Source organism: Magnusiomyces paraingens, assembly GCF_902498895.1.
Source record: "Magnusiomyces paraingens strain CBS 517.90 genome assembly, contig: contig4, whole genome shotgun sequence".
In the NCBI taxonomy this organism is placed as follows: domain Eukaryota; kingdom Fungi; phylum Ascomycota; class Dipodascomycetes; order Dipodascales; family Dipodascaceae; genus Magnusiomyces; species Magnusiomyces paraingens.
Window position 1 is genome coordinate 12763 of NW_022474070.1, and position 27675 is coordinate 40437.

The 27675-nt window shown below is 34.7% G+C and overlaps 12 protein-coding genes across 12 annotated transcripts; 6 read left to right on the plus strand and 6 right to left on the minus strand.

Annotated features, from left to right (window-relative positions):
- Nucleotides 1-7: 7 nt before the first annotated feature.
- SAPINGB_P004789 (uncharacterized protein) lies at nucleotides 8-2443 on the minus strand (the record flags this gene model as incomplete). The annotated part of the gene is made up of 1 exon (XM_031999504.1): nucleotides 8-2443. The coding sequence occupies one exon, from the start codon at nucleotides 2441-2443 to the stop codon at nucleotides 8-10; it is 2436 nt and encodes an 811-aa protein (XP_031855395.1).
- Nucleotides 2444-2750: 307 nt separating this feature from the next.
- SAPINGB_P004790 (uncharacterized protein) lies at nucleotides 2751-3680 on the minus strand (the record flags this gene model as incomplete). The annotated part of the gene is made up of 1 exon (XM_031999505.1): nucleotides 2751-3680. The coding sequence occupies one exon, from the start codon at nucleotides 3678-3680 to the stop codon at nucleotides 2751-2753; it is 930 nt and encodes a 309-aa protein (XP_031855396.1).
- Nucleotides 3681-4838: 1158 nt separating this feature from the next.
- SAPINGB_P004791 (uncharacterized protein) lies at nucleotides 4839-8951 on the plus strand (the record flags this gene model as incomplete). Its single annotated transcript, XM_031999506.1, has 1 exon — nucleotides 4839-8951. The coding sequence occupies one exon, from the start codon at nucleotides 4839-4841 to the stop codon at nucleotides 8949-8951; it is 4113 nt and encodes a 1370-aa protein (XP_031855397.1).
- Nucleotides 8952-8985: 34 nt separating this feature from the next.
- SAPINGB_P004792 (uncharacterized protein) lies at nucleotides 8986-9365 on the minus strand (the record flags this gene model as incomplete). Its single annotated transcript, XM_031999507.1, has 3 exons — nucleotides 8986-9019; nucleotides 9070-9224; nucleotides 9288-9365. 3 exons carry the CDS (start codon nucleotides 9363-9365, stop codon nucleotides 8986-8988), a joined length of 267 nt encoding a protein of 88 aa, XP_031855398.1.
- A 369-nt stretch (nucleotides 9366-9734) lies between these two features.
- SAPINGB_P004793 (uncharacterized protein) lies at nucleotides 9735-12476 on the plus strand (the record flags this gene model as incomplete). Its single annotated transcript, XM_031999508.1, has 5 exons — nucleotides 9735-9752; nucleotides 9811-9873; nucleotides 9927-9948; nucleotides 10000-10031; nucleotides 10083-12476. 5 exons carry the CDS (start codon nucleotides 9735-9737, stop codon nucleotides 12474-12476), a joined length of 2529 nt encoding a protein of 842 aa, XP_031855399.1.
- Nucleotides 12477-12526: 50 nt separating this feature from the next.
- On the minus strand, nucleotides 12527-13340 carry SAPINGB_P004794 (uncharacterized protein; the record flags this gene model as incomplete). The annotated part of the gene is made up of 2 exons (XM_031999509.1): nucleotides 12527-12778; nucleotides 12831-13340. 2 exons carry the CDS (start codon nucleotides 13338-13340, stop codon nucleotides 12527-12529), a joined length of 762 nt encoding a protein of 253 aa, XP_031855400.1.
- A 1068-nt stretch (nucleotides 13341-14408) lies between these two features.
- On the plus strand, nucleotides 14409-15059 carry SAPINGB_P004795 (60S ribosomal protein uL1; the record flags this gene model as incomplete). Its single annotated transcript, XM_031999510.1, has 1 exon — nucleotides 14409-15059. One exon carries the CDS (start codon nucleotides 14409-14411, stop codon nucleotides 15057-15059), a length of 651 nt encoding a protein of 216 aa, XP_031855401.1.
- Nucleotides 15060-15687: 628 nt separating this feature from the next.
- On the plus strand, nucleotides 15688-16378 carry SAPINGB_P004796 (uncharacterized protein; the record flags this gene model as incomplete). The annotated part of the gene is made up of 3 exons (XM_031999511.1): nucleotides 15688-15709; nucleotides 15777-15880; nucleotides 15929-16378. The coding sequence occupies 3 exons, from the start codon at nucleotides 15688-15690 to the stop codon at nucleotides 16376-16378; spliced, it is 576 nt and encodes a 191-aa protein (XP_031855402.1).
- A 96-nt stretch (nucleotides 16379-16474) lies between these two features.
- Nucleotides 16475-20051, minus strand: SAPINGB_P004797 (uncharacterized protein; the record flags this gene model as incomplete). The annotated part of the gene is made up of 2 exons (XM_031999512.1): nucleotides 16475-19825; nucleotides 19899-20051. 2 exons carry the CDS (start codon nucleotides 20049-20051, stop codon nucleotides 16475-16477), a joined length of 3504 nt encoding a protein of 1167 aa, XP_031855403.1.
- A 300-nt stretch (nucleotides 20052-20351) lies between these two features.
- SAPINGB_P004798 (uncharacterized protein) lies at nucleotides 20352-24189 on the plus strand (the record flags this gene model as incomplete). Its single annotated transcript, XM_031999513.1, has 2 exons — nucleotides 20352-20564; nucleotides 20644-24189. The coding sequence occupies 2 exons, from the start codon at nucleotides 20352-20354 to the stop codon at nucleotides 24187-24189; spliced, it is 3759 nt and encodes a 1252-aa protein (XP_031855404.1).
- Nucleotides 24190-25493: 1304 nt separating this feature from the next.
- SAPINGB_P004799 (uncharacterized protein) lies at nucleotides 25494-26178 on the plus strand (the record flags this gene model as incomplete). Its single annotated transcript, XM_031999514.1, has 3 exons — nucleotides 25494-25803; nucleotides 25861-26020; nucleotides 26073-26178. 3 exons carry the CDS (start codon nucleotides 25494-25496, stop codon nucleotides 26176-26178), a joined length of 576 nt encoding a protein of 191 aa, XP_031855405.1.
- An 87-nt stretch (nucleotides 26179-26265) lies between these two features.
- Nucleotides 26266-27064, minus strand: SAPINGB_P004800 (uncharacterized protein; the record flags this gene model as incomplete). Its single annotated transcript, XM_031999515.1, has 3 exons — nucleotides 26266-26507; nucleotides 26579-26766; nucleotides 26817-27064. 3 exons carry the CDS (start codon nucleotides 27062-27064, stop codon nucleotides 26266-26268), a joined length of 678 nt encoding a protein of 225 aa, XP_031855406.1.
- Between the last annotated feature and the right edge of the window lie 611 nt (nucleotides 27065-27675).

Here is a 27675-nt window from a genome sequence, read left to right on the forward strand (position 1 = left end):
AATTATATTATCTTTTTTTGGAAAACTCTGTTAAAAGGGTCTGGAGGTTTTTGACATTAATCCCCAAACATTTCAAATCCAAAACTTCTATCCCTTTATCTCTCATTTCAAGTAAATCATCTAATTTAAAATCCAAAATAAAAATTGGCTGGGGGCGTCCCTTCATTATCAATGATAAAACAAATGTTCCTGGAGTTGGCGAAACAATATCAAGGAATAGATTCCCCATTCTTGATTGGGGAAGTCTCCAGTCACTTACAACTCCATCTCGTTGTAAGTTTTGAATTCCAAATTTTTTTTGTATTATTCGATGCTTAGACGTTTTAGTTTTAACTCTCCCAACCTTTTTTGTCATATTGATAGCATTCTCATCTTTCTTAATAATGCTCACACCAACAGGTCGGTCATTTTTTGATCCAACCGTATATTGCCTAACATTGGTCAAATATGAACGATAAGTATTAAGTTGAGATCTCAAATAATCATTGTGCTCTCTGATAATTGTATAAACTGCTTTTAAAGATTCTGCCTCTTTTTCAACAGATTCTTTTAATGATCCTAACTGATTAAGTTCATACTCTACTTCCGAAACAAGTAGATCATAATCATCAGGGTTAGATTCCTCTATCTCATTAAGCAAATCAAGAGCCTTTATCCCTCGTTTCACAATTCCGGGTTCATTGTTCATTGCTGCAAAATCAGCTATTCTATGGAGATCAAATGGTTTTTGAAGAATCACATGTCCCGTAGGAAAACTTCGAATAATGTTTATCATAAGTGTTTTTGCTTCCATAAAAATTACATCTGCACGTAAAAAATCAAGGTTGTTATCAATATCTCCAACTTCTGTTTCCCATCGATTAAATAGATGGAGCTCCATAGTTCCATTAATAGCTCGTGGAACTAGAGGTGGTGCTCTTTGAAGATCATCTAGAAGTATTGCAAGATGTGAATCTTCACTTTGTATAACACCTGTTCGATATTTTTCTAACAGTGAATGCATTCCAAATATTTCGTTTAGGGTTATAGGTAATTTCAGATCTTTTTTTGATAAGGCCACATATTGATCCATTTCCAAAGACTCGTAAAAATCAGGAACTTCACAAAGGTCATTTAAAAATCTGTTTATGCGTGCACGATTTGAAGAAACAAAATCTGCTAAGTTACTCATGTAAGGTTCTTTTGAATATGAAGGTTTATTTGCTAGGTTTTGAAGCATTTTAGCTATGAGTGTTAATATTCGACGAGAATTATCAGAAGGGAATTTGTCAACGAGCATGTATGCTTGTGGAGTAACAATAGCAGGATTAACAAATCGCAGAAAAAAGAAAGCACCGATCAATGAGCAAACAGCAGTTTCCGAGGCTGTTGGATATTTTCTTCTCGTTAAAAGTCGTATTTGCTTACATATCCATCTGATTCCATAAGGTACCGAATCAAGTGATAATATAAGTGTATTTAAAAGATCGTTTGCTAAGTTATCAAGTTCAATAAGTCTTGGTTTTATAAATGCTTGGACCTGTGGATTCTTAAAGGCATCATCGGGCGTAATATGAGGTCGAGAAGTAAAAGGGTCTTCATTATTGTCCATTAATTCGTCGTAAACTTTGAGTGGGTTTATCTCCAAATTTAAGTCTTTTTGATCGATAATTTTGTTTAAGTTATTAGAGAGACATGATCGAAGATATGCCTGTCCCGGAGGTCTTCTAGTGTAGGTAGTCATCATTCTAGAAACTGGGGTATTGGCTCGTAATAAGGAAGAGAACTCAGTGGCGTTTTCAAATTGATGGGCAAGAACGGCCTGAAACATAGACAAAAGCAAATGTTCTTCACGTTGTTCATATTGGTTTCCATAAATAGTGAACATAACTGTTTGTAATAGCGAATCAATTTCGGCCATAGAAACAAGGCGGCACAAGACAGCAATATTTTTAGGTTCACTTTGAAGCAAAAAAAATAGATTTCCGTAAAGCTCAGTTTTCTTTCGATCAGGAAAATATTCATCAGAATCTTTTGAATATTCATTGTTGGTATTATTTTCTGGTGATGATTCAGGTTCTAGTCTTGAGGCAACTTCATTTTGCTCCTCGAGGCCCATTCGATTTTGAATTAGGAGTGCAATACGACTGTCAAGATAACGTACATCTTTTTCTAATAAGAAGTTTTTTTTCGATTGTTCGCTAATACTGAATTTTAATTCTCGCAGAAATTTTTGAGCTTTTGCCAGCTCGTCATCAATATCGTCGTCGCGGTCCACACCACCCATAGACATATATAAAGCTGCAACAGAGTATCTCTTGGATTGTCTGTTGGGATTAGAAGAAGTAACAGAAGACATTGGGACGCCTCCAGTGGTATTATTGGCAGTATTAGCCACGGTAGTTGTACCAGGTTGTTGTCTGCGGGTTGCAGAATTGGTTAACGCAATCTGTTGCTCTGACATTATAATATTTTTAATATTTTTAATATTTTTCAACACTGGGCATTTCAACACATTTGAGAAAAAAAAAGAAAAAAAGAGAATTCCCTATAATAATTTATTATTAGTAAATTTTTAATAACCCACTTATTAGTAGCTAACTAGTCAACGTTAAAAAAGTAAAATATTATATAATATATATATGTTAATAACCTTATCCTAATTTTTATTACAATATCATCATAATAAATTGAAGTGTTAATTTCATTTAAAATTATCGTAAATAAATACATAATTTAATTATAAAATTTTAAATGGCATTTTCGTTAATTCAAAGACGATCAATATTGCGATCTTCCTTTTCTTGTTCAAGTTGTTCTCGTCTTTTTGCTGCCTTGGTTTCTCGATCTAATTGAGGATTGGGTTCCAAATCATTGCGACTAAAATGGTGAGAGCATGCAGGAATAGGACATAAAATTTTGTCACTATGAAAATAGCTATTATTCAAAATCTCATATATAGCAGCGGATGAAAAAGAATGCCCGCATACTCTTGATCTCACTGGATTTTCGTAATATTGTTTTGTTAAAGGACACTTATAAGATTGAACAGTTTCTTCAACTACTAAATCATCATCTTCATCTTCATCATAATCACTGTATTCTCTATTGATGTTTGGCATAGCTTTACTATGGTTGATCGACCAAATATGCTCTCTCATAGACACATAATTTGAAGCGGTATCATTATATCTTTCACTTTGAGATTTGGAATTATATTCATTTACCAGTTGGTTGTATTTCTGATCTAAAATATAGGCTAGGTTATCGGTTTGCATAGAGCTTATGTTATTTTCATCAATTTTTTCAAAATTTGGAGGAGGTCTGTAACTTTCTGCTGCAATAGAGGTTGCGTTAGACAAAATTTTATTACGAGCATTCAAGTCAATCAATGCTCTGTAATTGGAAAATATTGTTTGTAAAGCAGTATCAATATTATAGGCTCGTTGTTCTCTTCTTGCTTTTTCAGAAACTGATAAATCTTCAATATCATCATCGGTATATTGAAAATCGTTTTCACTATAAGGCTCTCTTAAATTCTCTAGTTTATCGGCAACATTTGTAAAAAGTTTTTGAATATTGTTGATCTCATTACTGACTTCAGCAATGTCTCCAGAAATATGGCGATTTGCTCGGCCCTTAAACTGGTTCAAGCTTGTTTGTGGTAGGGGGAATGCCTTTTCGCCCAAAAAATACGACATCGGTAAAAAAATCTTAAAATCAATCTGAAAAAATACACAAATTATGTTACTATTTCAATGGTAGAAAAAATTAAACCATTAAAAGATTAAACCTGTTAAATAAAATAACGAAAAAAGGGGAATGGTTGGTGGTTAGTATATAAATGAAATCATAATCTTATTTTAATAGATATATAGATTAATGTATTTTCTTTTTAATTTGATACTGTATTTACACTATTTATTGTTATATAAAAAATTTCTGTTTTGAAAAAAAGTAAACAACGATTATGTAATGTAAACAATAGGTTCAGGACGTGAAGTAAATACAATTTTAAATTCAATAAGATCAAGCAGTGGAATATTGATCGGTTCGTGATCACAACGAGTACAATTTTTTTGTTGATCAATTAAATGGTCTATTTTTAATATTGCTAATGGTTTTTTCAATTTGACAACTTTACCATGAAGAGATTGATGCTCATCAATTGTTAGAGAAAGTTTATTATTCTCTAGCTCTGAGAAATTAAATTTCCCAAGAAATTGAATAAGCTCTGACTGACGTTTATTTTCATTTAGGTTGTTTAATCCAAACCCTTCAGAAGAAACTAAGGTGCGGTGTCCAATATGAATAGTTCCTTGAACTTCTATCAATATTAGACCTGATGATGTTTGCAAAATTTGGGGTAATGCTATAATTTTTTCTTTTGAAAAAAAAGTATATGATAACTTGGCAATGGGCATGTTAGCATACCATTGGGTTAACCCAGGAAAAAATTACCAGGTTTTTCGTTTGAAAAAACTATTTAAAATTAGTACTGTAAGGTAGAAATATGGATATGTTATCGTTCAAATTTTTATTATTTTATATGCTTCAACTTATAAGCTTAAATAATTATCTTCAGCATATTTATTTTGACTTGTCCACCTGTTTTGTTCATTATGCCAAGTTAGCTAAGCCTAATTTAATTAGACTGTTACTTAATTAAGTGACAACAAATATTATTGTTACAGAAAGTCACGAAGAGCTCTACCAGAGGGAAACATAAGCAAAACCGAAACTAATTTTTTTAGATAAATTAAAATCTACTTCTAATAGAAATTTTCAACTAACTATCTTTAATATTCACAATTTTCTCGAACAATTAAAGCAATAATTTACCACTCTTATTTTGACAAATGTCCACTGCTTTGTTAAACTTACTTTTTGCTCAAGTGATATATAAACAACTTGTAGATGCAGAGGCTGAAGCTCAACAACAAGCAAAGGAACCACATAGCAGTGAACACAGAAAATCATCACCATTACCAGCATCACCTGAATTTTTCTTAAAGCTTTCCCAAGATCTGAAGGACCACCCTTTAAATTCTGAATTTAATTTAAGCCCTGGTGCTTGTAAATCTTTGTATAATGCCTTATTCCCTCAAAACCCAACTCGTCCAACAGGAGCTATAATTCAGGCACTACTAGCTAAGCTTTATGAATCTTATAAAAAAGATATAGTTACACAGATTAAACATGATGAGCATCAGTTCAGTACAAAAATTAAAGAGATAGATCAAATAGAAAGGGGTACTCTTGATCCTGAAATTCTCAAAGAACAGGAAAGAGAAAAGGCGTTAGCACTTCAGAGACAACAGCTCAATCTTCAAAGGCAGTTAGAATTGCAACAAAAACAACAACAAAGACAGCAACAGCAACAGCAACAGCAACAGCAACAGCAACAGCAACAGCAACAGCAACAGCAACAGCAACAGCAACAGCAACAGCAACAGCAACAGCAACAGCAACAGCAACAGCAACAGCAACAGCAACAGCAACAGCAACAGCAACAGCAACAGCAACAGCAACAGCAACAGCAACAGCAACAGCAACAGCAACAGCAACAGCAACAGCAACAGCAACAGCAACAGCAACAGCAACAGCAACAGCAACAGCAACAGCAACAGCAACAGCAACAGCAACAGCAACAGCAACAGCAACAGCAACAGCAACAGAAACAGAAACTGCAACTGCAACTGCAACTGCAACTGCAGAATCAACAGAAGCAGCTACATAATCCGCAACTGCATCAACAACTGCAGGTACGACAAATAAAACCACAACAATCGCAACCGCAACCGCAACAACCTCAGACACCACAACAGCCGCAACAACCGCAACAACTCCAACAATCGCAACAACTCCAACAATTGCAACAACCACAACAACCTCAGCAGCAACAGCCGCAACAACTCCAACAACCGCAACAACTCCAACAACCGCAACAACTCCAACAACCGCAACAACTCCAACAACCGCAACAACTCCAACAATCGCAACAATCGCAACAATCGCAACAATCGCAACAATCGCAACAATCGCAACAATCGCAACAATCGCAACAACTCCAACAACTCCAACAACCTCAGCAGCAACAGCAGCAACAGCCACAACAACCACTACAACCACTACAACCACAACAACTCCAACAACTCCAACAACCGCAAAAATCGCTAAAATCGCTAAAATCTCAACAACCGCAACAACCTCAGACACCACAACAGCCGCAACAACCGCAACAACCGCAACAACCGCAACAACCGCAACAACCGCAACAACCGCAACAACCGCAACAACTCCAACAACTCCAACAACTCCAACAACTCCAACAACTCCAACAACTCCAACAACTCCAACAACTCCAACAACTCCAACAACTCCAACAACTCCAACAACTCCAACAACTCCAACAACTCCAACAACTCCAACAACCTCAGACACCACAACAACCTCAGACACCACAACAACCTCAGACACCACAACAACCTCAGACACCACAACAACCTCAGACACCACAACAACCTCAGACACCACAACAACCTCAGACACCACAACAACCTCAGACACCACAACAACCTCAGACACCACAACAACCTCAGACACCACAACAACCTCAGACACCACAACAACCTCAGACACCGCAACTTCAGCCACCACAACTGCCGCAACAACCGCAACATTCCATTCAGAAGCAAAAGATTAACTTGCAACAGAACACCAATGTTCAAAAAATAGTTCAACCTCAACAACATCTAACCCAACGTTCCCAGTCACAAAGTAAAAATCTACAAGCTTCGGTATCTAGTACTGCATTAGGCTCAACAGATCTATCCAAAATACCAAAGACAATTTTTTCACAAGATAATGAAATTTCTTCATTAACTCCTGATTCCAATAAATTAATTGGATCAGCTAAACCCACAATTGCTTCAGTTCCGGTCGTATCAGATGTTGAAACATCTTCTAGTGTTCAACCAAGTAATATTTCTTCCTCATTGATTCAACTTACTGAAAAATCATCAACTTTTGTTTCAAAGAAAAATGATTTTGTCGAATCCACAAAATCTACACTTAACAAGCAAATAAACGCTGAAGCTTTTAGGAAATTGTCTGAAAAATCTGATTTGTCTGATATTGGAAATGACGAAAACAAAGATAGCTTAAAGATAAAAAACGAAACTCTCACGATGGTTGCAATAGAGACAAAAAGCCATGATATTAACAAAGTTAAAGATAACGATTTAGATGTAACACACGCTCAGATCTTACCACAATCCTCTTTAACAATCCCTGATGTCAAAAAAATAGTTACCAATTCTACAGCATTGTTAAAACCTGTTAAAACGTCATCAACAGATTCTTTTATTTCTGGTAACGAAACTCGGCCTTTAGATAATATTAAAATAGAAGAGGCATCAAAAGAAAATTCTAAAGAAGAAAACATTGATTCGTATAAAAAACGTTTGCCGGGAGTGACTAAAGATTCTGAAATTTTAGAAAATGATTCAAAAAATAACATCAAGAATAAAATATCTATTAAAAGTCATTTGAAGTCTGATAATTCAAATAATCTGGAATGCAGCATACCTGAAAGCCCAGAACCTCCTGCAGTATCACCTATACATCCAAGTACCCCTAAAGAACCGTTGAAGCTAAATGAAAATAGCGCAATATTTCCAGGAAAAGACCAATTGTTACCAAAGAAAGATGAAGGGTTTCTTAAAGATAAAGCGATCTACAAAATAAAAAATGGTCAGTCTGAAAATGGAGATTCAACTAGGTCTAAGCTATGTCATGCTTCTGATATTCTTGACACAAATGATGTTCAGAAAACATGTAATGAAAAGAAAGGCAAGCCTCTGAGAGATATTATAGGAGAACCCCACGAAGATAATTCAGAAAAAAGAGACAAACAGGAGACAAAACCTCAAAATGATCTGAAAAATGACGTTGCATTGGAACTGAACTTGCTAGAAAGCAAAGATAGTATTGAGTCAAATGTTGCTAACAATAGTAGTGAAGGACAAATTTTTAGTAAATCATCACCAATCAACAATTCTGAAATCATTTTGGGTGAAATCTCTTCTGACCTAAGTATTAATGTAAAAACGGACGAGAAGCAGGAATCACAAAGGATTAATAAATTGAAGCAGGAAGAAACAAATAAATATTTCCAAGCAAAAGAGCTTGATAAACAGAAAAGCCCTGTTTTACAAAATAGTGACGGTGAAGGTGATGGGGATGATGAAGGTGATGATGACGATGACGATGACGATGATGATGACGATGACGATGACGATGATGATGACGATGACGACGATGAAGGTGAAGGTGAAGGTGAAGGTGGTGATGATAATCGGGAAACTATCAGTAGCGATTCTACTCTTGCACCTTCATCTCGAACAAGATCTTCATCCCATCGTCAAGATGGGATAAGCAAACATCCAATACTTAATAAGAAAAGAAAAAGAACTCGGTCTCCATCAGATCGCAATTTTTCTACAGGAAACACCCCAAATAAGCGGTTTTTAACTTTAGCAAACCCTTTGATTTCAAACATTTCATCAAATAAATCAGCGTCATTTTTTATAAATCCTGTTAATCCTAATGATGCGCCAAACTATTATGAAATGATTTACGAACCAGTTAATCTGCGTACAATTAAAGCTATGGTTAAAGACGGTAGGATTCAAAACACTGCGGAATTAGAGCGCGAATTACAAAAAATGTTTGCCAATGCGGTTATGTATAATGGCTGGGATAGTGACATTTCATTATGGACAAGAGAAATGCAGCATGATACAGACACCCTTCTTGCATTATTTAGAGGTGCGGAAAGAACTGATGCTGCAACGGTAAATCAGTCTACCACATCTGATAGTAACCGAGCCAGTAGTGAATCACCCATTGCAATAATTGATGAGGATGAGGCAATAATTGAAGAGTCCAATAAACGTAAAAATAAGTGATAAATTCATTATATACAATAAAACTATTTGATCGTTAACGTCCTTGCTGCTTTTGCATTAAAAGGGCACTATAAAGCTGTTAAAATTTTAAAATGGTAAAGGGGGTGGAAAAACTTACTTTTGTTCTTGAAATCTTTGACCAACGCGCTCACTATGCTTCAAAAACTTTTCAGAGCATCTGTTGATACAGGTTTCCTCTTTAAAAGAAAGTGTGTTAGATGTGAAGTCATTCACACAGTCGCTGAAGCATCGTTGGACAAGAGACGAATAAAGCTACAGTTGTTAATGTTAATTTAAAAACATATGTCTTTATACAGAGCATAACAATACACATACTCTCATGAAATCCTTCATCTGTTTTCTCTCAACAAGTTGTTGAAATTCCTGTTGTTCCCGAGCATTAAGTTGATCCATTTTCAATTCATAAACTATATTATCACTTCAATTGTTGTAAATACAATGTGTAGGATGAAACAGGAAATTTTCAGTAAAATTTTTTTTTTTAATTTTCATGATCAAGTTCAGCCATATGTAACAAATAATTGTTACAACAGTTTGTTATGTTGTAATTTTTTTTGATTTGCTGGCAATTGCAATGTCATAACTTTAAATGTGCTGAAGTGTCCACATTTTTCTAATCGCAGAGTTCCATATATATCTGCTAATAACTCTCCTTTCTTAACATAATATCTTAATTCTTGATATCAACCCTACTAGTAACTTTTTATTTCAAATATCTCAATAACGAGATATTCATCATTATAGGAATTTTAAAAAACTAAGATGAAGTTTGACATAAAGGTACGTCACTCCAGTCGAAACTGTTTAATTTATTTACTGACATTTTATATTGTTTTAGAAAACTCTTCAAGTACGGTCAGATCGTGTAAAGGGGATTGATTTTCATCCAACAGAACCATGGGTATGTTTTTTAGTAATTATTTCTTGCTTTTTCTGTATTCTAACTTAACACAGATTCTTACTACATTGTTTAGTGGTTAGTATTTACCAGTAATTTTCCTGTTTAGCTTTATCTAATACTCTTTAGGTCGAGTCCAGATTTATTCATATGAAACTCAGGTATGTTTTGTTATTTCTAAGACTTTAAATGGCAGTTATTAATTATAATAGGCCGTTATTAAAACAATTGAAGTTAGTGATCTTCCAGTTCGTGCTGGTCGCTTCATTGCTCGTAAGAATTGGATAGTCGTAGGATCAGATGATTATCAAATTCGTGTTTTTAATTACAATACCTCTGAAAAGGTTTTTCAATTTGAAGCACACCCCGATTACATTCGAACCATTGCGATTCATCCTACTCAGCCAATTATTTTATCTGCTGGCGATGATATGACTATAAAGATGTGGAATTGGGAAATGAATTGGAAACTTTTGCGCACTTTTGAGAGCCATACTCATTATGTTATGTATGTTGCATTTAATCCTAAAGATCCTAACACATTTGCATCGGCTTGTCTTGATGGCACTGTGAAGATTTGGTCCCTAGGATCTTCGACGCCTAATCTCACATTTTTGGCTCATGAAACGCGCGGTGTCAACTTTGTCGAATATTACCCACACCCAGATAAGCCATACTTAATAACTTCTTCAGATGATAAGACTATACGTGTATGGGATTATCAAATGAAAAGTAACGTTGCAACTTTAGAAGGGCATACTAGCAATGTTTCTTTTGCCATTTTCCATCCTGAGCTCCCAATTATTATTTCGGGCTCCGAGGATCGTTCAGTATCAATTTGGAATTCGAATACCTTTAAGTTAGAGCAAACCTTAAATTATGGTTTAAGCAGGGCTTGGTGTGTGACTTGCCGAAAAGGTTCAAATTACGTTGGTTTGGGTTTTGATGGTGGTGTTGTCGTTTTACAAATGGGTAAAGATGAACCTACTATTTCTATGGATCCCACTGGAAAAATCGTATGGTCGAAGCATTCGGAGGTATTCAGTAGTGTTGTAAAACACTCAGAAGAATTGAAAGATGGAGATTTGTTAACCCTTGCACAAAAAGACTTAGGATCTGTCGAAGTTTTTCCAACACAACTTATTCATTCCCCCAACGGACGTTTTGTTGCTGTGACTGGCGATGGTGAATATATCATTTATACAGCCTTAGCATGGCGTAACAAATCCTTTGGTTCGGCTGTTGATTTTGTTTGGGCTCAAGATAATAATGAATATGCGGTTCGCAATTCTAATAACCAAGTTCAACTTTTTAAGAACTTTAAAGAACGGTCTGATGCTTTGAATGTTCCTTTTAAACCCACGAAGCTTTTTGGGGGGTCATTGATTGGATGTAAAAGTGATGATTTCGTCTCATTTTATGATTGGGAGACCGGCAGATTGGTTAGAAGAGTTGACGTCGATGCTCAACAAGTATTTTGGTCTGAAGCTGGAGATCTCGTTGCTATCACTTCGGAAGATACATTCTATGTGTTGAAGTATGATCGTGATTTATTCCTTGAATCACTTAACAATGGGACTTATGAAGACGATTCTGGAGCCGAAGATTCTTTTGATCTTATCTATGATATTTCAGAATCTGTTAGAACAGGAAAATGGGTCGGAGATTGTTTTCTTTATACTACGACCTCTAATAAACTTAATTACCTGGTTGGTGGGGAGGCATACACCATTAGTCATTTCGATAAACAAATGTACTTACTTGGCTATATTCCCCGAGATAATGCCGTTTATTTGGCTGATAAGGATGTCAATGTCACTTCTTATCATTTTTCTCTTAAAGTACTCGAATACCAAACTTTGATTTTAAGAGGAGATATGGATCTAGCCAGCGAAGTTTTGGAAGATATTCCTGAAACTGAAAAGACAAAAGTAGCCAGATTCCTGGAAGCTCAGGGATATCCTGAAATTGCTCTTGAAGTTTCTGAGGATCCTGAGCAGCGGTTTGATTTGGCCATTACGTTGGGTAATTTGAAAATTGCTCAAAAAATTGCTGCAGATGTTAATAACTCTCATAAATGGAAGTTACTTGGAGATGCTGCCTTGAAGTCGTGGAATGTTACATTAGCTGAAGAATGCTTTAAGCAAGCCAATGATTTAGAATCGTTACTTTTGATTTATACTAGCACCGGAAATAACGTGGCTCTCAAAGACGTTGCTATGCAAGCAACAGATCTTGGTAAATATAATGTGGCTTTTAATGCATTATGGTATGTCCAGGACATAGATAAGTGTGTTAAACTTCTGAATAAGACAAATAGAAGTCCCGAGGCTGCTTTGTTAGCACTGAGCTATGGTGGTGATATCAGTAAGTCTGTTGATCTTTGGAAAAAGCAACTTGTAGCATCCGGAAAGCAAAAGACTGCCGCTGTTATCATTTCGCCTGAGGACAGTCCTGATAAGTTCCCTACCAGCCAAGTACAATCATTGGGTAACGGATCAAATGAAGGTGATTTGATTGATATTAATGAGGCTGTCACAGAACCAGAATCTTCAAATGTCACCGAAGAGAACTCAGTATCTCAACAGGTTATATCTGAAGAATAATTTTCATTTTTAAACTGATATCATTATATAATATTTTATTTAGTAAATAATCATTTTTCACCCTTGCTTAAACCAAAAACGGATTGTCTAGTGACCTGTATATTTCTTCCAGTAGCGACAAAGTACATTTCTCGTGATTCTGATCGAGTAGCATTTGGTTTTTCTCTTTTAACAGATTTAAATGCACGCTTAAGCCTATTCTCTAAAAATCGATCTTCAGCCCCTGTATAAAACTTGCAAACGAATTTACCGTTTTGCTTTAGTGTATCGAGCGCGAACATAAGAGCCGCATCACACAAATCCTGAATCCTTATTAATATAGTTCATGAAGTATTGACAACAGAATTAACTCACTATAGAATATGCGTGGTCGCGAAGCGAATTTCCGGAGGTGTTCATCATCCTAATATATGGGTCGTTAATAGTCCGTAACCAAAATCCAGATGTCTGGGGCCAAATTTCGCACATGTCACTTAACACAATATCTACAGAAAAATGGTGATTCTGTACACTCGAACCGAGATCTTTTATTTTCGTGTTATTGTTATGATCTGTCGTAATAGCTCTTTCTAAGTTGACATATGAGTCATTTTCTGGAATTTCATCGACACTTTCTTTGTTTTTTTGTTCGTCTAAGAAAGCGTGTTTCCCTAAAATAGGTCGACCCGATTTGGGGTCCGAAAGCATTATCTTGAGTTCATCCTGAACTGCTTTACTTAAAAAATTGCCTTGAATAGATGACATTCCTCTTGGGGGCCGACAAGGTAAAATGTCTACACCTACTACCCTACCATTGGGGCGCGTTGCTTGTATAGCGACTTGAGACCAAGAACCCGGCGCAAAACCTAAGTCTACAACTGTCATACCCGGTTTAAAAAGATTGTGTTTTTCATTTAATTCAATTAACTTGAAAGCTGCTCGTGACATCAATCCTTGGACTTTAGCTTCAGCACTATATCGATCATTGCGTTGTCTAACAAGCCATCGTTTTGAGGATGTACTTTTGGATGAATAATTTCGATGGATGTCATTAAATCTAAATCGAGTAAAAAAAAAAGGTCTATATAAGTTTGATATTTTTAAAATACTAATACTGCTCATTGAAGGTTGTGAAATCGAAGAGAAAAATGGCATATTTGGTATTTTTTTCAATGAAATCAGGATGCAAAACGTTTATTAAATTTATTTGAGCTCAACGTTTAAATTAATGTGAAAATAACACATCCAGCTTACTTAACCAAATGTAATGATTTGAATAAATGTAACATGTCTCATCATCATTTTACACTTATAATTTTATAAGATAATTATCATAAGATTCCATTAACCCCATAACTTTTAAGTTATAATTATGAGCTTAGCTTCGATCCTAATTGCTGAAACTTCAGAAATCAATTAATTGTTTTTATATCAAATTAAAATTAAAATTAAATTATTTCATAGAATCTCTTAATTCATTTGAAAATAAAAGGGAGAACACTTAGCACTACAAAAAAATTTTGAAAAAAAATTAATTCTTAACACACATAGTAAAAATAGTTACCCTAAGCTAAAATGAACCATTTTGATTATTGGAAAACATAAAACTTAAGCCATAACGAATAAATTTAAATACTAGTATTTATTTTAATTAATTTCATAAAAATCTTAATAATTAAAATTAATAGAGTTGTAATAACTGATAGTGACCATATGGGTATTTCATTAATAATACCATTAGTCAGTTATTAATAAGTGTGACTGTTATTTCTAAATCCTTAACCCTAACATCAGAAATTAAAAATTGTTCCAGTTGGATGCTAAAAAAAATTTCAAACTTTACAAAAAAATTAATTTTTTTTTCTATCTTTGACTTCACCAAGGATTACACCAAGTTTTGGGAGATAATATTTATCGCAAAAGTCCTTTTGTTCAGACAGCAAATATCCAGCCATGTCTAAGATCACTTCTAAAGACGTTCGTGAGAGAGTCAAGGAACTCCTCGAGGCTTCTGAGAAGAAGAAGAGAAACTTCCTTGAGACTATTGAGCTCCAAGTTGGTCTCAAGAACTATGATCCTCAGAGAGATAAGCGTTTCTCTGGTACCATCAAGCTTCCTGAGGTTCCTCGTCCCAACATGACCATCTGCATTTTTGGTGATGCCATTGATGTTGATCGTGCTAAGGCTGCTGGCATTGATGCTATGTCTGTTGATGATCTCAAGAAACTTAACAAGAACAAGAAGCTTATTAAGAAGCTTGCCAAGAAGTACAATGCTTTTATTGCTTCTGAAGTTCTTATTAAGCAGGTTCCTCGTCTTCTTGGTCCCCAGCTTTCCAAGGCTGGTAAGTTCCCCACTCCTGTTTCTCACAACGAGGACCTTGTCACCAAGGTTCGTGAAGTTCGTTCTACCATTAAGTTCCAGCTGAAGAAGGTTCTTTGTTTGGCTGTTGCTGTTGGTAATGTTGATATGGAGGAAGATCAGATTGTTACCCACATTATGATTTCTGCCAACTTTCTTGTTTCTCTTCTTAAGAAGCACTGGCAGAATGTTGGCTCTTTGGTTATCAAGTCTACCATGGGCCCTCCCTTCAGAATCTACTAAAGCATATATATATTTATTAATTTAAAATATACTTGAATTTTCAAATTTTTTTAAAGGAAAATTTTGACGAGCGAAAATTTCTTTCTGTAATATTTTTGGTTCAATAGTAGTCAATGAATATTGGTTTCTATTACGAATAATTAACATTCAATGTAATAATTTAAAAATATTTCTGAATATCTGAGCACATATGTCTATCTTAACCGCATAGTTTCAAAGTTGATTTTTAAATAAAGCTGATTCAAACTGCAAAATATTTTAATTTCAATATTTTCAGATTAAATAAAATCTATGAGTAAGAAATATAAAGCCAATTACTTATTAATAATTAATTATAATTAATTATAATTAAAATAACCAAAATTTCAAGGAAGTTGTTAATCCCAATAGTGAAAATCATGGAAGCAAGTAGGCATATTTTTAACAGTAAATTTTAATAAGGCACATTATACTTACTAATTAGTTAAACGTATTATGAAAGTGTAATACAAGTGTAACATAGCATTTAACGTGCCACGGTAATGAAATCTTAATCTTTTTTCAACATCTTATTCTTTTCCCCTTTTATCATAACACAAACGGACCCTATTTTTATTTTGACCCCCCAATAAATATCACCTATAAGAAAATGGTTTGGTTTTTTGACTGGAGTAAGCTATTATGATATTAATCAAGATTTTTTTACATCCTTTTTTAACAAATTTTTTTCTTCTTTAGTTTTTAACGTTTTGTCCTCTTTGGGCTTGTACAACAAAAATGCCAAATTACTCTTTCTGGGTCTTGATAATGCCGGAAAGACTACTCTTTTACATATGTTAAAAGTATGAAAAAATCCCCTTCTATATTTTTAAAATTTCTAATTTCTTTAGAATGACAGACTTGCAACTCTTCAACCCACTCTTCACCCAACGTCTGAAGAGTTATCTATTGGCAACGTCAAATTCACAACTTTTGATTTAGGTGGTCATACCCAAGCCAGAAGATTATGGAAAGATTATTTTCCGGATGTCAATGGAATTGTTTTTCTAGTGGATGCTGCAGACAGGGAACGTTTCCCCGAAAGCAAGGCTGAGCTAGATGCTCTTTTTACTATTCCTGAATTGAACGGAGTTCCCTTTTTGATTCTTGGAAATAAAATCGATGATCCCGCAGCAGCATCTGAGGAGGAAATTAGAATCGCTCTTGGGTTGTATCAAACAACTGGTAAGGGTAAAGTCAAGCTTGATACTGGTGTTCGTCCTGTAGAGATTTATATGTGTTCGGTTGTAATGCGTCAGGGATATGGTGATGGAATCAAATGGCTTAGTCAGTATGTTTAAATCATATAAATGGACTAGCTTTTAATTTAAATTTAAATTTTAATTTTAATTTTCATTTTAATTTTAATTATAACTAAATAAAATATAAGGGGTTTTCTATTGACGTTGTTTTTTAACAGATCTTCCAGCATTACCACTATGGCTTCTTTTCAAAGCAGTTGTCTGAAAATAATCTTTTTTCCTTTCTCTTGCCTTTTCTTTTTTCTTCTCTTCAATAGCAGTCTTTTTCTTTTCTTTCTCTGCCAACTTCTCTTTATTTTTAGCATCTCTTTTATCACGTTTGTCCTTTTGGAGAGCAAAGACTTTTTCCATGAAATCACGGGCCTTCTTCTCCTCTCCTCCTAACACCACAGCACGCTTCTGAAGATATGTTTCCTTTCCTCGGGATTTTGTTGTTTTAGGGAGCTCAGTAAAAGGAAGGTTATTTATAAGCGTCTTTGGGACATGAAGTTTTTTAAATTGAGGAGTCAATCGTTCAACCTTGTTGTATTTTGAATTCTCCAACAAAGGTGTAGGAATTCCTTTCTCCGCTCTCACAACTCCTGTAAGTCGCATACCATTCCAATTTTCCTTATCTTTCAAAAGAAGAGACGTGACTGGGTTATAAAACTTTCGGGGGAGGACCTGGTGCCAAGCTCTTAAAAATACAATGTCTGACATAACAATCTTGTCTTCAAATGTGGCGCGAAAGGCACCGTCAGGGTTAGCTAGAGACCTCTTGATTTGTCCACGAATACCTGATACAGTTTTTATGGAAGCACCTTCAAACTTTGCAACTTCTAATGCAGAACTAAACATTCCTCGAATGAATGCAGTGTTTTTGTAGATTTTGTATGGGTATCCAACCAATTTGAGCTTCTTCACAATTTCAACTTTTTGATCCACTTCCACAATAGTACCAGTGGCGCAAATTCTAAAGTTTCCTACTTTTTTATCCTCAGAAACATTCTGAACAGCACAGAATCCTGTATTTGGGGACACTAAAGGCCCGTAAAAAGTAGCGGTACAATGCATGTGCTCAGGGGTATATTTGAGCATTCGATTTCTAGTTCTAGAATCAGAGGTAGTATAGATTGGAATGGTTTGAAAGCGTCTCCAACCTAAGGATATTATAAGTGGATCATTAGATTTGAGTACTCTTTTGTGCCATCTATGCCGCTTAATTCGAACTTGAGAAAATCCAAATCTATCCTCATTTGTAAGCAACGACCCAACAAGGATAGGATATCGAGGGTCAAAATTTTCAATGAATTCAAATGGAACATTCTCAAACACAAGACGCATGTATGTACCGGCACGATAGCCTTCGATCCGATCTCTGGTAGCAACATCCAATTGTTCAAGTTCAGCATTGTTGATTTCAATTTGTTTAGCAATTTTCGCCTTTTGGAAATCATGCCAAGTTTCATGTTCATCTTCACCTTCGGGATCTTCAACACCAAACTCTCTATCAACATCTTCTGATAAGCCTTCAATTTCTAAACGTTGCTTGGCTTTTTTAGCCATATTTTCTGCTCTAACTTCATCTACCGTCTTTTGATCACCTTCAGCTTTATCAGAGATGGAATCGTTATTGCTTTCAATAGTTTGTTTACTATCATCGTCTTGGGCTTCTAAATCTTCAAAATCTCCAAACACCTCGTCATCATCTTCCGTAGAAACATTAGCTGCAGGCTCTGAGACATTAAATGTAGACTTATAAAAACGATCAGAGATACTATCGATTGCTTCTTCAGTTTTCCATTTTTCGACTAAGGCCGCAATATCGTCATATTCTGCCTGACCACAATCCATCGAATCAAGATCGTCATTTAATGTTTTCTTTTGAAAAAATTCATCATCGTCTTCAATTATTTCGTCATCTTCATCTTCATCACCATCATCCTGATGAACCCCTTTCCACCTATTGATAACATCTTTGGGGGAAATATTGTTCATGTAAATGAGTTTAGATATATCCCATTTTCTATATGATTTTGTAGAGTTTGAATTAGCTTCTTGAAGTTCTTTCCATCGCAATGCTGCAACTTCGCCATCATCAAACCCAGAATCATAAGCGCCAAAATCAGCGTCATCTTCACCTATTTCCGAATCTGTATCTGCAAACACAAATTCTTCCCCCCTATTCTCATTCGAATCTGAATAATCATCGGTATCCAAAGAATCAGTTTGTTTTCTTTTACGTTGAATATCTTTCTGTGAATAGCCATTTTCATCTTCATCACTTTCATCATCATCAAAATTTTTTTCCGAGGAATCCATATCGCTTTCTTCGACTGCATTAGCATTTCTAAGTGATGTTCTGCCTCTGGACAAAACCTCTTCCTCAATTTCATCATCTTCATTATCATCTAATAACGCATCTTCAACAGCATGTAATGTTTGACTCTGCGAAAACAACTGGATACCAGATTTTATAGGCATCTCACCTAAAGTTGCGCCAGTTGATTGCAAACTTGTTACCAACTTTTCTCCTACTCCCAATTCCTCTCCGGGAATGAAAGATTTAGAACCAATATCAATGTAAACGGCATCTTTATCAATCAAAACGCCACCCACGTCGCTCATGGGTGCATAAATCGTCTTAAGTTTGTCATCTAAACGTCTTCTACCTTTTGGTTTTGTGGTGCTACCTGAAACCACCTTTTCATCTTCCATTTTAATGGCGTACGGGGTAGGACATGGATCAGGAAGCCTTTCAGCTTCTGAAACAGTTAGATCACCGACCCCAGGAATATGAACTCTGGCATTAGAATAATTCAACGGTGACCCATGAAGGTACCCGTAAAGAGCAACCTTGCGATCAACTTTTGGATTCTTCTCAATTAAAGATGGATGTGTAAGATCAGAGACACGATCAGAAAGCATATAAGCATGCTCATTTCTCCATTTCAAAGGACGAAACTTCATTACCGAAATAAATCTAGCAAGATTAAGAATTTCTCTATCAGGGTATCTACCATTAATAACGCCTGATAAATAAAATAATTTTGCACCTTGGTATACTTCAGTCCAAAATCTATGCTTTAGTTGCTTTTTTGAATTGCGCATGGTGCTAACCTTTTTAAATAAATCAAGGTGAGTTGTGACTCCAAGAATACGTGGGAAACCATGAGGAGAAAGAATGTTAAGAAATTCCATCGTCTCCATTTCAAAACCAAAATTTCCATCAATAAGAAGCAAAATCAAATCTGCAATTTTGGCAATATCGATCATAGAGTTTAAGTCGTTTGAACATTCAATGAAAGTTAAGCGCCGTCTTTTGCCAGAAACAACCGTGATGGGACCCTTGATATCCGTTAATGTGTGTTTTGTATAACGACGAACTAAACTTCGAATCAATGTTGATTTTCCAGTCCCAGGAGGACCGACCACAGCAACAATAACTGGAGGAGGCTCTTCTGGGGTTCTATCTACCATGGGTACATGGAACTTCTTTTCTTTAATCTAATTTAGAGTAATACAGTAGTTAGATAAATCTTATAATTAAAATATAAAATACAAGAAGAAAAACACATACATCAGAAGATCTCATTGCTTGACGCTGGAGTTTTCCAGGGGCGTTAAAAGCAAAGGCTTTAGCATTATTGCCATTTAAATGAAGTTTCTTTTTCGCTGTATTATCAGACCTCGGCGCCCGATGGGGCTTATTGGACTGTTGTTGAACATCCATGATTTTCAAAACCAAGTCAAGTCACTCTTGTGTGTCAATTAAAAAATTCAAATCAAAGTAGATTTAAAGGATCATGAAAAAAAAAAAAAAAAATCGAACTAAAATTTTTTAACCTAACCCTAAAACAATTTGAGCCGCACAAAACATATTTGTAAAAGAGAAAAATTAAAGCTTCTTTGAATTTTGCCAGCAAAAACAAAAACATATATTTCTTCATTATCATTATCAATCATATCTTATGAAAAATTCAGAATATTTAAAAATATTCACATAATTATTTTATTATAAATAATCATCTTTATGGTTTTTTACAAAAGGAAAACGGTTGAACCTCTTCAACCGCGGCATGTCCCTTCGTTAAATAGTGATGTGTGGTATATACCAGAAACAAGAGAGTTTTTTGAGACGTACGAGGAATATCTCAAACGTATGGATTTTTATAACCAAAAAAAATTCATTTGTGAGCTTACTGGTCGTTCATGTTTAACATTTTTTCAGGCTTTAAAAAGCGAGGTAAGATAACTATACAAATTTAGTATCATCTATGTAATTTCTTGAGTTAACTTTTTTTTTTTTTTTTTTTTGGATTAAGGCTGTCCAGTCACAAAAAGTTATTGATAGATTTCCCGCTCCATTAAAGGAACCAATTCTTCGAAAAATCCAATTTTCTACAACTTCGCGGCTGGATACTTTGGTTGATGATATTTATAATATTTTCAAACATGACTTTTATCCAGGCGAAATAGCCATAGCTAATTTAAATGATCAGCGCGTAAAAGTAACTATTCGAGAAAAAGCCAAGTTCAGTGCTCGTCGTTTATCAAGTGGTGAATTTCAGCCAGCTACTTGTAAATGTCGTGTAGAACTACTATCTTCCCCTGATCAAGAGGCAATAGTTGATGAGTCTGAGTTAACTCGAGATCGAAAGTATTTTACGAAAGTTATTCTTAAAACATTCATCAAATATTCTGTACACCGTGAATCTTGGGCTGGAGCTCCATGGCTTGTTAAAGATGAATATGCCAAAATGCATCGTATTGATCAAACAATACCTGTTCATTTACAACGACATAAAGGCCAGCCTTCTCCTGAGGATCTTAAACAACAACGACAAGAACAGCGTGAAAAAGCACGTCAAGAGAAAAAACGAATAAAACAAGAACTTGCAATAGAAGCTAAAAGATTAAAACAAGAAGCTAAACAACAAAAGCTAGAAATGATGGAAGTTCAAAAAGGAAAGCCGAAACAAAAAGAAATAAAACAACAAAAACTTTCAGCTCTTGGTTTCGAATCTATTCAAACTCCAAATACAGATTTAACATTAATTGATTCCAGTAATGAGTCCCCTCCAAAAGGGTTTCAGCCAATTCTTCCTAATCTTGATAGTAAGCTGGAGGTTGATCAAATTTCTACTCCCATTAAAGGTGATATTCAATCTACTATTACATCAGGTTCAGCTACCCCTACAGTTGAAGGATCACCAGCACCTGGATTATCTACAATCTCTTCTTTTTCATCAAAAAATGAACGTATTTTAACACAGGAAGATCTTAATATACCATTCGACAGCTTTCGTGCTACATTAAGGCCATCGCTTAAGCAGGAAACTAGACTTGAACCACCATCTTTAGTCAATCTAGCGCTTGAAACGTGGCTTTTTCTTAACATGTATAGTGATCCTTTAGTTCTCGACACATTTACTTTTGACGATTATTTAGATGTTCTTCATTATGATGATCCTGCAACAGAATGTCCCTTACTTAATGAAATTTTTTGCTCTCTTTTATGCACAATTGTAGGGACTGATTCGACAGAGTTACTTATACAATTCCCCGATCCTCCAGAAGAACCTACTTTAGACTCTGAAGATGATGATTTAAGCTCTGACGAAGAAAACGAAAGTGAAGATGGGTATAATGGTGAAGATGAAGATAATTCTGAAACAACTAACCTGGATAATGTAAATGGTCTTAATGACAAAAGTGAGGCTATATTACTTGATAATTCTAGTAAAAACAATAAGTCAAATTCGTCCAATGAGGAATTCAGTAACGCTGAACAAAAAAAAATATCTATTGAAACGGAAACAAATAGAGCCGAATTTTATTCTAAATTTAAATCAACTAAATGGGAGGAAAGATTGAGAAGGAGAATGTTTAAGGATGGTGGTTGGCAGGTTATATTAATTGGACTTTTGCATAGCGTTCTTTATGTTCCTGAATGGAAAGAATCTATACAAACAATTTTAGATAACATGGCACCATTGGATAAGCCTGTAACTCTTCAATCGGCTCTGAATTGCTTTATGGAACTTTCCGTCGAATTAAGACTTAAGGCATTACAGATATTATGTGAAGTTTTACATGGTTCTAATCTTGTGCGAAACTTTATTGACCAGTGCTTGGAAGAAAGTACACGGATTCGACGAGAACGTCTTGAAAATCTTAGAGAGTATAAAGCCTTACTGGAGACCCTTAAAATGCTGGAGGAAAAAAAGAAACCTTATTTTCCTAATGGATTTCCTAAAACTTCACACACCAATGGAAGTAATGTTATAGGAGGAATGGGAACTCCCATCACAGAAAACAGTGACGAAGAATCCGATGACGAGCTTAAGTATCAACTTTTTTCTGTGGGTGGAAAGCGTCCTGCTTCTTCCGTGACAAGACAAAGAAAGAAACGCAAAAATGACGCTGAAATGGCATTAGCTAAAGAAAATCATGAATTTCGCAAACTATTTCAACAAGGGGAGGCAACTCTTTTAAAAATTGAAGAACTTCTTGATGCCAATAGGGAAGTTGAACTTGAGCTAGTGAAATTAGATACTCAAAGGGCTAAAATGTTAGGGAAGGATCGTTATCACAATAGATATTGGTGGCTTGAAGGTAATGGCATTCGACGCTCGTCTGAAGATGATTTTAAAAAAGAAGCAAAAAAACCAGAAGAGAAAAAACCCAAACCTAAAAAATACGGTCGTTCAGATCCTTCCGAAAAAACAGCAGCCGCCACTCCGAATGTGGATAAAGAAAAATCTGAAGAAGAAGAAGAAAGCGATTCTGATCTCGGATATTTAATGGGTAGAATTTGGGTTCAGGGACCAACCGATGAAGAACTACAAGGATATCTTAAGATTGAACCTGGTTCAAAAATTCCTAGAGTGTCTTTGGATCCAACAGGCCAGTTTATAACATATGAAAATGACTTGGTAATTAGTTCCCGGAAAATTGCAACAGAATCTAGGATTCTCATAGATAAAAACGGAACATCTGATCATGATCTTTTCATTGCAGAACGGAAATCTATTGAAGAACGAGATTTAATTCTTGAAAATCATATGATATGGGGCTATTATGATGATCCAGATGATGTTCAATCGTTGATTAAATGGCTTAATCCTTATGGAATAAGAGAGTCTAAATTGGCAAAGGAAATAGTAAATTTGAAACCTGAGATCACCGACTCTATGCGAGCAAGAAAAGAGGATTTAACTAATGATACAATTGAACAAGAAGCAGAGCTGAAAAACGTTTTAGAAGACGATGATGATATAAAAGAACTTGATACCAAAATTTCGATGGTCAGGTCATTGCTTGAAGTTATCGAACAAGATAATATCAATGAAAAACAACTTGATAATATTGCTGAGTCATTTTTAGAATCTAAACCTTCTACTACAACAACCGATTCTTTGACTCGTTCAAGTAGAAAATCATCTCGATTAGGCGCTACAGCAACATCTTCACATGCAAGTTCATCGAGCCCATCTCCTGGAAAACGGCGTTCAACACGTGGAAGTTCACGAAGAGCCACTATTTTGTCAGATGATGATGATAGCAGTACTGATAATCATGATGATTTTAATTCACATGCAGAAGATCCAGTTCAATCTTCTCCATTGAAACAAAAAAATTTAAAAGACCGAATACAAGATCAAAAACTCCGATTAATCAAAAAATTGGATACTTTAAAAAAAGAAAAAGAATCTACTATTACGAGTTACAAACAAGATTTGGCTCAAGGTCGTGTTCTTGGATGGGAAAATGCAAAGGCTAAAGAAAGATTTGGACACTCACTATATGAATCTCAGAAAAAACGAGGACCAATAAGTCGTGGAGGTTCAAGAAAAAAGAATTCATAATTGTTGCTTTATTAATTATTAATAATTGTTAATGATTAACGTTTAAATGTATTATTGTCAAGAATTGACGAAGCAGTTCTCTGTTTGCACAGTTCTAATATTTATGTAGCTCATCATACATGAAATTATATACCAAATATAGGTAAGTATCTTAGTATGATATGCCGAAGGTACTGGAGGCATTACATCATAAAAATAATTACCTCCACACCGTTGAGGTAAAATAACTACTGTGTAAACAACTTTCTAACTACTGAAATATCGCTGGTCGCAGTGTCGATGAACGAATCAATACTGTTAAAGGAATGGGAAAAAGTCCTGCCACGATAGTATACCACATTTTTGCATATCAGCAATAGTCTTGCATTACACCCGAAATCAACTTTCTCTATCCTGAAATCATTTCTGCAAGACTGGGGTTCTCTTTTACATTTAATTTTTTAGTGCCACGGGCATTAGAGGGCACAAAAACGAATTTGTTTTTTTTTATGTGTAGCATCCTTTGAACCATCTCTACAACTTGCAAAAGTTTAAGTTTCTCTTACCCAGATTTAAAGAACCTCAAAGAACCTCAATTTCTCCAGTAGCCTGAAAGACTTTAAAATTGTTCTATTGATGACTTCTTAAATGAAAAAGAGACTTTCGGAACCCGTCGGATAATTTGAAATGTGTCTACAAAGCGCATGGTACAATATTCTACGGTTATATAATAGCAGGCTATAAAAATTCCTAAGCATCTAATGAAAACAAAAGGTTTCAATGTCTTTTTATAGCTCGTGAGAGATTGCAATTAGGCATGATGTTCAAGTTCAGGTGGATCCCGATGAGTTGAGAGATGATGATTTTGGGTCCTCAGAATTTCGCATCTATCAGGATAATTACAACGGCAACCTTAGAATTTCAGGTCAAAATACTCTCTAATTATGAAATAAATGACTCTGAAAAAAATTACTATGTATAACCTGTTATATTTTTAGTTTTGTATTAGTTTATATGTGGAAATGGTATGATGATGTGATAAAAACAACCCTTTCATTAAGATTTCTGAATCATATATTGTTAAAATTGTATTACAACACATTCATTACATAATTATAATTATAGTTATAACCAATTTTTTTTTAACTTGTTCAAGTTTACAATTTAAAAAGCTGTAATAATATCATTATGTTAGTATTATTATAATAAAATAATACTAATTACGTAACATAATCAAAAGTAGATTATTATTTTCAAGGTAAGTATGGATTCTTTTGGACAAGAATTATTACAAAACACTTGATTCAAAATACAATATTGGAAAAATGATCATTATTAGAAAAGCAACGATTGACGATTTGATGGGTATGCAAAATGCAAACCTTCATAATTTGCCTGAAAACTATCATTTTAAATACTATCTTTACCACTGTGAATCATGGCCTCAAGCTTCATATGTGGCTACCACCAAAACATATAATGGATCAGAGCGAATTGTTGGGTATTCTTTAGCAAAAATGGATGACGATACTACCCAAGGTTCTGAAGCATCGTTGAATGGTCACATCACTTCATTATCAGTAATGAGAAACTACCGAAAACTTGGAATTGCTGAAAAACTTATGAGACAATCATGTATGTTATTGAATTTCCAGACTGTTAAACAAACTGACTGTTTATAATTTCAAATAGTAAGAGCTCTTGCAGAAACCTTTGGAGCCAAGCATGTCTTTTTACATGTTCGACAATCAAACCAAGCTGCTATACATCTTTACAAAGATTCTTTGCAATTTGATGTTAAGGAAATTGTCAGCAAATATTATGGAGATGGAGAGGATGCTTATTATATGAAGTAAGTTGTCAATTTATTAAAATGTGTTAAATTATTAACGACAAATTTTTAGAAAAAATTTAGATGTTTTTATTCCAGACGAAATTTATGATGATGATGAAGATTTATTAGCAACGGCACTTATTGCAGATACATCGGCTATTAAAATATCACAATGAATGCCGGCAGTAATAACATATAAAAAATAAAACCATTTTAATATTACATCTGATGCCAATTAATAAAAATTAACAGTCTTAAAACAATTAACGTAATTTATAAGAATTTTCGCGATTAATCACATCTGGCTTAAACTTTATCAAAAAAACCGTTCGTAATGGGAATTCTTCTGTCGGAACTGTATGAGCAGTCACTTTTGCAGTAAATACATATCCGTCAAGAACAGCTTCAATGATACCGGCTGTAAATGCAGCACAACTTAGTTGAGATTTTTCTTTAGGAACTGAAATGAATTGCGAAACCAACGGACAATTGTCAATAATCATGTCTAAATATAACAGAAAAAAATAGCAAAAATTAGTGAAAAAAAAGAAAAAAAAACTTAAAAATGAATCTTACACTCGTATTCTGAATCCCTTGACTTCTCAAGGCCATCAGCTTGCTTTCCAAATAATGCTCTCCACATCGTTGTATTAATAAACTGTAAAACACCGAGAACTTTAGTTTCTCGCTTAGCTGATTTTCCATCTCGTAATGTGAGAAGCTCAAGAGTTCGTAATCCAATTCGATATCCCAATTCATTAAGCCTAAATCCGATTGTTAATATATTGATACCGATAAATTATCATGTTCTTACTTTTTTTCCAAGTCTTGAATTCCACTAGACTGCTTTTGCAAATATTGAATGGCTTCACTAAATAGAAAAGAAAATGAGCTTAAAGATAAATCAGGGGCTCGACGGTTTAAGTTTTTCTCATATATTGATTTCGTGAGTGTATTTGAAAATGAACCAGAAGCTCCCGAAGGTTGTTGCCTAAGTGTACTTTTTCCGGTTTGAGGAATCTTAGATGATGGTATAATTATTGTTGACTGACTAGACGACATGACAAATTTAGTATTGTTTTATGGGTTGATCGTTGAGTTGGGTTACTGTCAATGATGTTTGTTATTACAGTTTTATTTTAACCTAAAAAATATAAGAGTAGGCGTCTCCGTTATTAAATTTCACAAAATAGCAGTCGCCTAGTCAAACTTATAATAAACAACTTAAAATGATTTCATGGGAATGTGCATATAATATATATTCCTCTCATTAATAATAATATATGATATTTACGGTAATTAAAGAATCCATTATTAGGAAAACAGATAAATATATATACACAATTATGGAAAAATCAACCAATATATGAGAAGTAGTTTAATTGGAGAGCCAGTTTAATGATTAATTATGGCTATTGACAACTCCAACCATTTTCCGCTGTCAGCTCAGTTCTTAGTTTAATAGACAAGACAACAGTGACATTAGGATAAATATCATTATTCGTTGCTGAAATTTCAACTTCACTATTATCATTAACGCTGGGAATTATAGTGTTTTCCTGGCCAATCTCTGAAAATTTTCGTTTTTGACGTATTTTATGCTTACACAGATTGTCACAAGAACAATATAAATATTCAAGCCTATTATATTGATAGATTTTGAGATCTTTTTC